Below are 13974 nucleotides of genomic sequence, written 5' to 3' on the forward strand. Positions count from 1 at the left end.
CCCCTGTGAGTCGAAGGATATGATCTCCATTATAGAGATCAGGAGCTGAGACAGAGAGATTAAAGTTTCCAATGATTTTGGGTGCCCAATTTGAGACACCCTGATTTTTCAGAGTACTTGGCATTATATAGCACTTTATATGATCAAAACACTGCTCCCACTGGCTCAGAATATTGTTTTCTTTCCCAGCTATTCATTTTTGCCAACCCCACTAATTTAGTTTTATTCCTGGAAATTAAAAAGATGCATTACCAATATATAGGCTTGGCAGAATTTGATTTTTATAATTCCAACAGATATCAATATTTATTTTAAAGCATTTTTTCTATTTTTATTTATTTAAATTTTCACAGTTTTGCGAAGTTTGGGCGGCTCAGGCAATTTAATGACAATATATACGGAGATTCAAATAGTTAAAGCTTTCTAGCCATTAAAACTCAAATTGTCAACATCCTATGTCAAAATATCCATAGTAAATAACCTTATATCAAACTCTAATAAATTCATGAAGCCTATCTGTGGATTGATTATCATCAATTGAAATATTTTTCTGTTGGTTTGTGTGTGTGTTGAAATAAACGCTTACCAACATTTACCAATAAAAATCTAAACCTTCCAAGCCTACCAATACAGTACTTGGCATATCCACATACTGAAGTTGATGAGTGTTAGAGATAGAGATGGTTTCCAATAAATCTCTTCAAATTAAGTGAAAATATCTTTTAAGGGTCCTGACCAACTCCCTCTACTGGGGAGATCCATTACTGAAAATAAGGTCAAGAAATAAGTATATTCCAATAACCAGCATTTTATTTTAGTGAATTAGGGCACTAACCAGACCTTTATGCTCTCAGGTATCTTCTAAATCAGAAATAATCCCCTTCATATTCTTACAGACCAGGAATTTACAATGGTATTCCTGATTTCGCTTTAATCCTTCACTCTATTTCACCACTTGTGATGCATCTTTATAGCTGGGTAAACACAGGTTTGCCAAGGGCCTTCCTCTTTTGCTAAAGCACCTGGATTATACCATTGATTTCTATTTGAACCCTCTATGATGGTTAAGTCTACTGATAAATCTTCTCAAAAGCTCCTCCCCACCCACCTTCCAGCTATTAAAACCTACCTGATTCTCCCCCATCACAACCATTAGAGTTCATCCCCATACTTCCTGTGCACACAGTCCTTCCCACCAAGATTGAACTTCACACCTTCTGCTACATATTCAGCCCTACTCTCCTGCAAGCGAGCAAAAGCACCAGTATTTTCCTAGCTCCCTAGGAAATTAGTATGATTACAGCAAAAAACAAAAACAAAAAACCAACCTACTGCTATCTGCTTTGTTGCCTTAATCCTCCTAATTTCCTCCAGGCCCCTAACTAGCTACTGCAACAAACCCAATCCTTCTCTTCTCCCTGCTGCTGAAACCCAATTCACCCATCCCACTGTTCTGATTAAATTAAAGTTCTGAATTATGTAGAGGTGAGGAGATTAAAATCACATTTGAATTAACCAGAATTTGCAATGCCAAATAATCTCAACTACAATAAACACTCAAAACCACAGAAGCCAAAGCCACCATCAGACAAACCAAAATTACAGCGATTCAGTGACTGGCATAGAATCATAGAATATTACAGTTGGAAGGGACCTCAGGAGGTCATCTAATCCAACCCCCTGCTCAAAGCAGGACTAACTTCAGCTATATCATCCCAGCCAGGGCTTTGTCAAGCCACAGCTTAAAAACCTCTAAAGATGGAGATTCCACCACCTCCCTAGGTAACCCATTCCAGTGCTTCACCACCATCCTAGTGAAAAACTTTTTCCTAATGTCCAACCTAGACCTCCCGCCCTGCAACTTGAGACCATTGCTCCTTGTTCTGTCATTCACCACCACCGAGAACAGCCTAGCCCCATCCTCCCTGGAACCCCTCTTCAGGTAGTTAAAGGCAGCTATCATATCCGCTACTCTTACAGTTTCTCCCTTTCCCATCCTCCCAAAACTCCAACAATAGATTTGAATTAATTTTGTTTTGTTTTGTTTTTTAAAATGGGAGTGGTGTTGAAGCAGGTTCCTATGCTATTTTTACCTGACATACTAAGGCAAGTACATTTTAGTGTACTGACATTTCATCCACTAAATTGGTAAGATAAGGCTCTTTTCTTAGGTCTGAAAAAGACTTCACAGTTTTGCAGCAATTATCCCAGGAACAAGATGGTAATTTAAAATAGAAGAGTCTCAAAGATGGGGAAAGTCCACTTCTGCACTAGAAACCAAGGTAAGCAGAAAACAACGACACTACAGGTCCTTTGGCGGTAGTGACAATAATAGGACTGGACTCCAGATACAAATACTGACTCTGAACATGCTCTCATTGACTTTGATGGTATAGGTTCAACTGTCAGATCTCTCAATAAGCCCCAGACACGGACTCCTACTCTATTATTTAGCAATTTTGATATTATTATTACAACAAACTTGTTAGATGCTTTTGAAATAGTTCTTTTGTGGCTCTCTGGTACTCCACCAGATAGCAAAGTAGTTCATTTACAATAAAGGAGGCACATCACAGCACCAGTTTAGTAACCATCTATTTTCTCTTGCTGAAATTCTATTTTGGCTTCTTTTAAACTACACTAGGGTAACTGATTAGTAACTGCACCAGTCCTCTTATTCTTTCTACTTCATACTGAACCGAAAAGACACTTTGCTTATATACCAAGTCTAAACAAATAATTTGTGACTTCTATGCTGTTCACTCCCTCAGATGTAAGTGCTGCAGTCAAAAGATTTGCTGCTGTCTCCCCATTGTTAAAGAACCTGTTAAACTTGCTTATTTACCTATTTGCACTGAATGGTTGCTTAACAAATACATTCCACTTACCTTTATTTCAGGCTCTTTTTCACATTCTTCTATATACAAGTCATATAGTTTTTGAAATACAGATTTTCTGAAATTAAGGAAAATGTTAACATAAAAATTATGTTAAATCAATACAATAAAAATTCAAATATTGAAAAATTTGCTACCTTCCACTGGATAAATATTTTCGTTTGGGAGGTCTCTGACGGGCACTTTCAATGACATACTGGAAGAAAAAGGTGCATGAAACTCAACAGTTCTATCAATATACAAGTTACTTTAAGAGCCTTAGCATCAGTAAAGCAAATTTAGGATACAGTAGTTATTCTATATTACACAGCCAACAAACAATATGTAAAACTATAGTTTTTTAAATGGAGTAAATACTCTTATGTAAATACCTCCCCTATAGACCATTCTAGCAATAAGAGTGCATTATTCCCACCACCAGCTAACAAAGGAGTTTTTTTCATAACTAAAATGAAAAAGTGGTATGTTTCATGATTATCATTATCATGGCTAAGAAGTAATTTCTGAAGTCTACTACAGTTTATGCCAACATTTTATATTTATAATACCAAAACGTTAGAGAAACCTGAAATTTCACAGTATTTTTACCAGGCAACTGCAATATTCAGATGTAATGCTGTTGCCCTGGTAAAACTCACTATCTTTGAACATAGCCAACTATGTTTTAGAAGGTCTACATTCTTCCTGTGTTTCTCTAATGTTTTTGAGAGGCAGGGTAATTCTAAACAAATACAAGATGTGTACAGTATTTTAATAAATGTTAGTTAAGACGCTCTCAGGTCAAATTTAGCCCTTGATTTAAGTTTTATATAGACAAGCTTTCACAAAATCCAAAGCCCAGGGGAAACATTTCCATTCTTGACAAAGTGCTGATTGATTACTTGGTTTATTTTAAATAGAGTCAGGGTCTCACCCCCCTCCACCCCGGTCCCCCATCCCCACAATATTTTCAATTCAATATCATACAGTGTAAGAGAAACTGCATATGAAAAATGACTGCTATATTCTTTGCTGGCTCTGGGATGATTTACATTGCTCACACTAGGTTTATGTAGACTCTCTATATAAATAGCAGCCCTATAAGGTTCTACTTGCCCAGGGTACATCATAGTTTTAAAAATAGAAAACTAAAGTCTTGAATATCATGGGAAAGACCAAGCAAATAATATTCAATGGGCTTGTAGTTTTAGTGACAATTTTGCAAAGCTAATGTAGTATACACAGTCTATACAAAAACGCCTTCATGTAATATAAATGCACAAAATGTAAACATACATTTAAGTTTAAGCCTAATAAATTATTTACATGTCAATAGGCAACTTAGCTACTCCTTACCTCTGCACGATCCAATGCCAGTTCTAAAGCTTGTTGCTGCAAAAATTATAAACAGCTTTCTTAGAAAGTGTGTTAACTGATGAAAACCTTGTACTGTAACAACTACCCCAAACTCTGACTATGACTCAAAGTTGTATTAGTTTGTTATTTTTACAGAACCAGCTGCTCAAATGTAGGATTCATTGGCATATACAGAACTTTTACCAATAAATTCAGCATTCCATTTAACTGTATTAATAGTAATTAATTCCACTACAGGATTTGTGTAGATTTAATTGGATTATGAAGTGTTAGAATGACAGTGATGCTGAACTGTAAGGAGGATAATACCAAGTTCTAATCAAAACTTAATTAAAAAAATGGGTAGGCAAGGCTGCTCTTTGTCCTCATCCTGGCTGCTGATACTCAGAACATCTTTAGCACAACCTCCTGCTTGCATCCACTGTATCAGGAAGATTAGCACTAGTGGGATAAAGGGTGCGTGTGTGAGAGAAAGACTTAATAACAGCCAAATGTAAAGCAGAGTAGTCTTGCACAGAAGAACAGGATCAAAGTCCACAGCCACTGATACCAAAAAGTGGGCATTAAAGAAGGTCATCTTCCCATGAGATGGGAATGAAGACCCAAATCTCCCTCACTCAGACTCAGTACATTACACTTCTCCCATCAACATAGAGTCACTAGGGAAAAGTGGTCTAGAGCACCTTTCCCAGACATACAAGCAGCCATTTGGTCAAGAACTGAGCTTTGGCAGTTTCTCCTACACTCAACAAGATTCCCTCATGAGGTGGGCTGAAAAGTATGTCAGTCCCCATGATCTCATACTAAACTCAAAGACCTGTAAATTGTTCATAACATCCCACAGCAGAATTCTGTAGATAATAATTACTGTAACTGATTCACAGAATCATAAAAACATAGGAATGAAAGGGACCTCAAAAAGCCATCAAGTCCAGCCCCCTGCACTGTGGCAGAACCAAGTAAACCTAGACTACCTCAATAGGTGTTTGTCCAATTTGTTTTTAAAAGCTTCCAATGATGGGGACTCCAGAACCTTATTTGGAAGCCTATTCCAGAGTTTAACTACCCTTAATAGTCAGAAAACATTTCCTAATATCTAACCTAAATCTCCCTTGCTGCAGATTAAAATAATTATTTCTTGTCCTACCTTCACTGGACGTGGAGAAAAATTGATCACTGCCTTCTTTATAACAGCCCTTAACATATTGAAAGACTATTATCAGGTCATCCCTCAGTTTTCCTTTCTCAAGAATAACATGCCCAGTTTTTTCACCCTGCCCTCATAGGTCAGGTTTTCTACGGTTTTTACATTTTTGTTGCTCTGGACTCTTTCCAATTTGTCCTCCTGAATTGTGGTGCCCAGAATTGGACACAGTACTCCAGCTGGTGTCTCACCAATGCAGAGTAGAGTGGGACAATTACCTCCTCTGTCTTACATACAACAGTTCTGTTAATATACCGCAGAATCATATTAACCTTTCTTGCAGCTGCAACACATTGATGTCTCATATTAAGTTTATGGTTAATTATAACCCCCAGATCCTTTTCAGTAGTACTACCACCCAGACAATTATTCCCCATTTTGTAGTTGTGCATTTGATTCCTCCTTCCTAAGTGAAGCACTTTGAACTTGTCTTAAATGAATTTCATCTTGCTGAATTCAGACCAATTCTCCAATTTGTCAAGATCATTTTGAATTTTAAACCTGTCCTCCAAAGTGCTTGTAACCCCTCCCAGTTTGGATCTAGCAGCAAATTTTATAAGCATAGTCTCTACTCTATTATTCAAGTCATTAATGAAATATTGAATAGTATTGGACCCAGGACTGATACTTGAATGACCCTATTAGATACGCCCTCCCAGTTTGACAGCAAACCATTGATAACTACTCTTTGAGTACAGCCTTTCAACCAGTTGTGTACTGCACCACCTTATAGTAATTTCATCTAGACCATATTTCCTTAGTTTGTTTATGAGACTGTCATGTGGGACAGTGTCAAAAGCCTTACTAAAACCAAAGAGTACCACATCTACTGCTTCCCCCCATTGCCACTAGGTCAGTAATCCTATCAAAGAATGAAATTAAGTTGGTTTGGCATGATTTGTTCTTGACAATTCCATGTTGACTACTCCTTATTACCCTACTATACTCCAGATATTTACAAACTGATTGTTTAATAATTTGCTCCAGTATCTTTCCACGTATCTTGGAAAGAAATCTTTTCCTTTCCAGGAATTTAGGCTGACTGGTCTATAATTCCCCGGGTTTTCCTTGTTCCCCTTTTTCAAGAGAGGTACTATGTTTACCCTTCCCCTGTCTCCTGGAACCTCTCCACATCCTATAGTTCTCAAAGATAATTGCTAACTGCTCCAAGATTGCTTCAGCTAGTTCCTTAAGTACCCTACTGAGGCCCTGCAGAGTTGAATACATCTAAATTATCTAAATATTCTTTAACCTGTTCTTTCCCTATTTTGGCTTGCATTTATTCCCCCTTATTGTCAATATTAAGTGTGTTGAATATCTGGTCATCATTAACCCTTTTACTGAAGTCTGAAGCAAAATACAGGCTTTCTGAAGGTCATCAGTTATTAGCCTTCCTGCCCCGCTAAGCAGAAAGCCCACACTTTCCTTCCTCTTTGTCAAGCTCCTAATATATTTAAATAACCTCTTTTATTGTCTTTTATGCCCCTTGCTAGGTGTAACTCATTTTGTGCCTTACCCTTTTGGATATTGTCCCTACATACTTGTGCTGTTCTTCTATTTGCCTCCTTATCAATTTGACCATGTTTCCACTTTTTGTAGGATTACTTTTTGATTTTCAGGTCATTAGAGACCTCCTGATGGAGCCATATTGGCCTCTTACTTTTCATCTTATCTTTCCTTTGCATCAGAATAGTTTGCAGTTGTGCCTTTAATATTGTCACCTTGAGGAACTGCAAGCTCTCCTGACCTCCTTTTTCTCCTTAAAAAGAGGCCAATTAACCTGAAACTCCTATCAAGGTTATGCATGTATGTCAAGAAGAGAAGACAAACCAACAGATAAACTATCAGAGTAATCAAATTCTTGAAATTGCCTGGGAAGCTTGACAAGACTGAAAGTTTTCTGTTCTGCCAAGCAGGAGACTCAAGTATGGTTTTTAGCCTTTTCCCTAGACTGTGGAAGACTGAAGTCCTGCAGAAGCAGAGCACTCAGTTTTCAATCAAGTCCCACTGAAGTTAATGAAAAACTTAATATCTACTTCAATGGGAATTGGATCAGGTCCTCAGATTCTACTGATATCCATGTTACTTTTATACAAGTGTTGGTGTTTTTGCTTTCTTTTTAACGCAGGACTTGACAAACCCCGGGCACCAAGTTGCCATGGCACCTAGAAATTTAATTCTGGAGCCTAGTATTTCTCTGGGGGGGGGGAGCAGCCGCTGCGCTCCAGCCAGGACGCCACTGTGTCCATGTGGCAGGACCGGGAGGGGAAGTTCTGGGAGAAGAGCGGGCCAGAAGGGGAGAGTGGCTGCTGCGCTCTGGCCAAGGCGCTGCTGGGCCCACGCTGTGGGAGAGGGGCAGGGGGAAGGGGCAGGGCCATGAAGGGAGAGCAGCTGCCATGCTCCGGCCAGGGCGCCCCACCGCTGGTCACATGTTGTCTGGCTCCTTAATTTTTGGGCTGGTTCCTAGCTCCAAAGCAAATTTGTTGAGCCTTGTTTTAACACAACACATGTTAAAGGGACATTGCCAACTTGACCTTTTTAAATGAACTAGTTTGTTTTACAACTAGTTTTCTGATAGAGCATCCTTTGAACGATATGTCCTGAATATATATATTATATATTTTTAAAAGCAAAGAGACATTTTATAGGATTTTCTACTCCTTTGTTCACATTTACAGAAGTTTTGGGCTGGCTCTTCTCCCTCTACACACTTCTCTATTGTCTCTTCAGTTTATCATTAGCAGCAACAAAACTAAGATACCTTCTTTCAAGTTCCAGGGAAGAATGTGCATACAGTTTACCTCCAGAGCAGAGCAAGCGTATTATTTCATCATATTAGTGCAGGACACAGGAAGGGAAACTGGCTGGAGAAGGAATGTTATAGAACACACTACACCTAATCTTTCAGCTACAGTAACCTTAGACGTTACTTGTAACAATAGTAGGTATGAAATTTTCAGATAGAAATGTACTTTCAAGCTGATGCTGTGCCTTTCAACTGTGGAACCCACTGCTACAAAACATTAAGACAGAAAGAAACAGGACTCAAGATATTTAGACATTAAATATTTATATGAACAATACAGAGTTATACTTTCTAGGACAGACATGCATAAAGGATATCAACCCACATGCTTTTAGGCATAATCCATCCACTGACTGCTTGACATTAAGAAAAAACCCTATAAGCTTATTACTGCCTAACTGTCCACTACAGATGTGTGAGTAGGAAAGTATAGAGTTTACACATTTCTCTGAATCATCTAGTACTGACCACTATCAGAGACAAGACACAAGAACTAATTTATATGACAATTCCTATGTTCTATTCAGCAGTGACTAACTGATTTAAGAGCAGCATTCACAAACTCCACAGGGAGTCCCACCATCAACTGAAAAGTGTTAGTGTTAAGTCACATTTCTGAGGATGTCAGACACACAAAGGACTTTTCCTTCTCCATCTTCACCTGTCAAATACCCACCATCCTAAAGGCAAAAGAGTTATGAAAAACATAACTTTTGTATCTTACCATTATCATAGTGAATTGTATCTTACCATTGTAGTTGAAGCCAGGTGTCCAAATGGCAGATGAAATATTTAGGAGTTTTGGTGCAGTAAGCAAACAGTCATATTTTTAGGATCACACGAGGTACTGTAGAGTTAGGGGAAATATAATCACCAACTAAGTTAAACAAGCACTGTATTTATTTGAACTGAATGTTTTAATGGCAGATTATATTGATTTTATTTATATAGCATCTTTCATCTACTAGTACAGAAGTCACCACATTCTGCATCAACACCACTACCCAGGAGAAAGAGAATAAACTTAATCAAAAGAAATTACAGGGCCAAATGCTATTACCCATCCCTTTGGTGTCTTGGCAGAATACCAGTAACACTCCCGTCTCCAATAAGTATAGTAAAATGGGACATTTAATGACAATATATGGTCAGAACATTTATTTTATGTATCAAAGAGCCAACCCTGATGGCTTTGATTTTACGTATTATTCAAATGCCTCCTAGCACCATTTTGAGATGTTAGTTCAGTAATGACTCAGAGTAAAGACTGCCAACTACTGAGGTGTTAACAATTTTACTCACGACATGGGTGCTCCTTAGACATTTCTCATTCAGCTACTAACCAGGTCCAGCACTGTTTAACTTTTAATTTCAACTAGATGATAGCCATGGAGACTTCAGTTGTAGTAAAGAAACTGAACTTAAATATAAAGCTTTTAAATTATGTTTACCCGTTTCTAACTATGCTCCATTTGCTTTCAGCCTCTCTCTCAATAAGGAGACTTGAAAGTCAATGGAGATCAGTTTTTGCTTTTGGTTCCTCATGTTGCATTTCAAACACTGCAGGGGGCAGTTTAACCATTTCCAGTGATTTTTATTTTGAATTGTGGAAACATTTCTAGGGTTTTCAGTTCCATAAAGCTTTTTAATACACATTTTAAATGACAGAGTATATTTAAATCAACAAGTATGTCTCTCTGTTATTAGCTATATGCCAGCCAACCTCTTTCCTTAGCAACTTGCTCAGCCTTCTGGTCCCAGTTCCCATAGTGGTGGACACACTATGATACAGGCAGGCGACGCTGAATCCCCAACAACGAAGCTACAGCTTCCGTCGTTAGTTACTGGCCAGGATGCGCTAGGCGCTTCCCAAGCCAAGGCACAATCCCTGCTCCGGAGACTCTTCCACCCGCAGCCGGACAGAGGTTAGGAGGACCGCGGTCATGGCAGCGCTTGGCCACGATCCGGGCTGGATCCGCCGGATTGCCCGCGGGCTGACAGGGGCGCTGAAGGCCCTGGGAGGGCCAGGACACCGGGATCGCGGGCCGGCCCCCAGCCAGGCGGGGGGCGGGGTCCAGGCAGATTCAACCCAGGCCTTACCAGGGATTCAACCCAGGGCCCCGCTGGGGGAAGGGGGCACCGCTGACAGCGCCGACTTTGGCAGCGAGCGCAGGGAGCCGATGAGAACTGCCCAGACAGACCGGGCAGGGCTGGGGCGGCCCCCGGGAGGGGGAGGGGACACAAGCGCCGCACAGAGGCCGGCACAGGAGGCCTCAGCAGCCCCGTCCCGGTGGGAAGGGCCAGGCCCCGCCCCCAGCGCGGATGCGGAGGGTTCTAGTCAGCCCCGCCCCCCTCCCCAGCCCCCCTTTACCTGCCGGCCTCATGTCGGGTCCTGCACTGCCCCCCGCACAGCCGCCCCGGCCCCCGCGGCCTTTCATCCGCCCCCCTCCCCCTGCCCGCGGCGGCAGCGCAGCTGCTTCCGCTCCAGAACTTCCGAGGGCTGCCCGGGCCGGGCCGGAAGGGGCGGGAAGGGTTACCATAGAGACAGCAGGGGCGGGAGAGGAGGGGAGGGAGAGAGAGAGAGAGAGAGTGTGAGTGAGTGAGTGAGTGAGTGTCTGCTGTGTTGCCATGGTGACCGAGCCCTGTGTGGGAGCCGCCCCAGCCGGCTTGTCCCCCCCATTGGGGAGCTCAACCAGCGGCCGGGCGCGGGAGTCGGGAACAGGAGTGCTGGGGTGACTCAGGGATGAGGCAGTGCTGGGGCCCTCCCCAATTTCCCTATATGTGCATCAGACTTTAGTACAGGCACTTACCCCCTGCAGCATCCCAGCATCTCCCACCGGGGTCCAGCCACCACCCTGCAACTAGCGCCACCCCACTTTGATCCCCTGCTCTGCCACAGACTTCCTGTGTGGCCTTGGGCACCCCACCTATGCCCAGATCCTCCAAGATATTTATGCTCTAACTTCCACTGATTTCAATGGACGTTGGGAGCCTAAATATCTTGGAGGATCTGGCCCTTAGTCTCTGTTCCTCACTTCCCCATCATAATTTCACGTACAATGATAGTACACACAATTCTACAGGATATTAATGTTCAGCAGATCAAGACTTCTTAATGATACCTCAGAAGGCATACGTTGTACCAAACACATCATAATCATATGACAGTGGTGAATATGGGAGTTACAGGGTGCTATTTTGTGTTACAGAGTGTCACAGTGGGTCAGAAAATGCCGCTGAAATGTCCACCAGTGTCTCATGGAAGCTATACCCGTTTTCTGACATAGGAGTGAAAGTGCAAGCAAGGGAAGTTCTTCAAAAAGTGCCTCTTCGATGTTGCTGGCTCGGGTACCTGGGAGTGCATTGACCAAAATGACTGCTCTGCAGGATGAGTTGGCAGGCTGTTCAAATTTCTTGTAATGTGCTGGGTGGACAGTCAAGTGTCTCTTAACTTCAGGTTAGCAATCAGTTTAGGTGCTCAAGCCTGGGGTTCTCTAACCCAGGTTCAGCTGACTCAAGTCTCACTAACACTGGGCTTACATTGCAGTGTAGACATACCCCGTTGTCAAACACAGGTGAATTGACATTCATAGACAGAGATTTATAGTTTGAGAGAGAGAGAGTTTTACCAGTAGTAAAATAAAGATTGTATAGCTTTACACTCAGTGTACATTCAATTTGGTGTCCCCAAACATCATCATTTACCTTGAAGAAAACAGCTTCACAGAAAAAAGAACACAAAAAAGATTTCCATTATTTTTAAACAATGGAGATCAGTCAGCCGATAAATACTGTGGCCTAAATTTTCAGAAGTGACTAGTGGTTTTGGCGCCTCAATGTTTGGATGCCCTGAGGCATCTTAAAGATGCTTGGTTATCAGAATGCGCTGTAATTATGGCCCTTCTAAGGTGTCTTCAGTTAGATACTCTGAAATTGTGGCAGTCAAACTCAGTAGTCACTTCTGAGAATTTAGGCCACATATTTCCCTTCTTCCTGCCTAAAACAGCAACGTGCTCACAGGCACATACCCATAGCTCTTACAAACAAATTCTGACAATTACTAAATTCTCAGTAATGGAAAAAAAACAATGTTGAGCTGAAAATATGAACAGCTAAATATAATTATGAAATGCAGTTTCCAGATAATGTATTACTTTTGTGTTGAAGAAGGTGCTTTAACTTTACATATTATTTATGTTTGTCTATCAGCAAAGTGTAAGCACAGATTTTAGCATGGATCAGTAATGCTAGGCCTGTGAAGTGATATGTAGTGTGCTAGCAAAGGAAGAATTTAATTCAAACTGTCTCTTATAATTTGAGAAATGTTCCAGGACAAGGAACCTAACCAGTAGGTATTTTATGACAAATTGTGTTACTAGGCTTGGTTTTACTAAACAGCAAGGTTGCCACGGTAAACTATACAGGAACAATAAGTGTCCCTCTAGTTAAGGTTATAATGTCTGAATGCAAGCATCTGTCAATAATACAATTTAATAGAGTCCCAAGAATCCCAATAGTTTTGTCAAATTGCACTCAAACAGGCAAAATATTTATATATATTATACTATGAATTTGCTTGTTTAGATGATGAATATATTAAAATAATAGAAGCAGGAAGTTTTCCTCTTCTCAGAAGACCAAATCACACCTTTTTAAAGCTGCTTCTGTAAAAATTAATGCAAAAAGACTTATTCTTTTTTCCATATAATTAGTTTTTGGATGTGATGCTTTGGTGGAGTTTCCTAGACTTTATAAGTACCTGATATTTTGTTTTATTTATTTTTGTAATACACAACATCTGGAGAGAATACCCACATGTTTGCACTTTAGCCATACACAGATGAAGTGGAATATCTCATTTTAAAAAGTTATACTCTCATTTTTCAAAGGTGAAATAAAGAAACCAATAGAGCAATTTCAGGTGGCAATTCTGTATCCTTGTTTTCATCCTTAGTCTTTCCACACCCACTTCCACTCTCTACTTTGGATCCTCTGGGCCTGATTCTTCTCTCACTTGCATCTGTGTAAATTTGAATAATTTCAATATTTTCAATGGAGTTACACTGGTGTAAGTAAGGAGGATCAATTGCATGTCTACTTTCATCAACACTTTCATGCTGGAGACTGTATACCAGAATTCTGTGCACATGAACAGCAGCTGCTTCATCATTCCTAAAGAGTAAGGGATATGTGATAGGCATTGATGCAGCTGCACTGCTGTAAACTCTCCAGTGTAGCTGCTGTAAGCCGACAAGAGAGAGCTCTCCTGTCACTTAATTAATCCACTCCAATGATCAGCAGTAGCTATGTTGGGCTGACATGGAGCTGTCAACACTGGCACTTAGGTCAGTGTAACTTATGTCACTCAGCAGGTGGCTTATTCACACCCCTGAGCAACGTAAGTAATACTGACAAAAGTGGTAGTGTAGACATAGCCTAAGAAAGAGGGGAATTTTCTCCACCCTGAATGAACATGAGTCACCATGCCAGGAGAGGGAAGAAAAAAAAAGGGGGGTGGGGAACATTCTAAAAACAGGCTCTTCAGCACTATTAAAAATTCCTTATCTTAAGGAATGCTCCAAAATTTAATGTGATAGATCCAACATATAATAAATTTACTAATTTTTATTATTTCAGTTTTTTCATTTGCCCAATAAGATTACTGAATTAGATTATAATATTTATTATATCATGAATTCCTTTTTCAGGAG

At 40.5% G+C, this 13974-nt stretch overlaps 1 protein-coding gene across 18 annotated transcripts in view; it reads right to left on the reverse strand.

Moving 5' to 3' along the window:
• Window positions 1-10759, reverse strand: part of SUPT20H (SPT20 homolog, SAGA complex component) — a 51109-nt gene extending 40350 nt beyond the window's left edge. For 17 of the 18 annotated variants that reach the window (XM_067563027.1, XM_067563022.1, XM_067563018.1 and 14 more), the window contains exons 1-5: window positions 10635-10759; window positions 9014-9110; window positions 4233-4268; window positions 3035-3093; window positions 2889-2955 (exon numbers count right to left, since the gene is read on the reverse strand). In XM_067563027.1, coding sequence (XP_067419128.1) covers window positions 2889-2955; window positions 3035-3093; window positions 4233-4268; window positions 9014-9016 — 165 coding nt within the window. In that variant the 5' untranslated portion in view covers window positions 9017-9110; window positions 10635-10759. The remainder of the gene's footprint in view (window positions 1-2888; window positions 2956-3034; window positions 3094-4232; window positions 4269-9013; window positions 9111-10634) is intronic. The other variant, XM_067563014.1, reaches the window with a different exon arrangement.
• Window positions 10760-13974: the final 3215 nt, after the last annotated feature.

The sequence above is a fragment of the Emydura macquarii genome, unplaced genomic scaffold, assembly GCF_026122565.2.
Source record: "Emydura macquarii macquarii isolate MOO-44397 ecotype Brisbane River unplaced genomic scaffold, CSIRO-AGI_Emac_v2 contig_2473, whole genome shotgun sequence".
Taxonomy (NCBI): domain Eukaryota; kingdom Metazoa; phylum Chordata; order Testudines; family Chelidae; genus Emydura; species Emydura macquarii.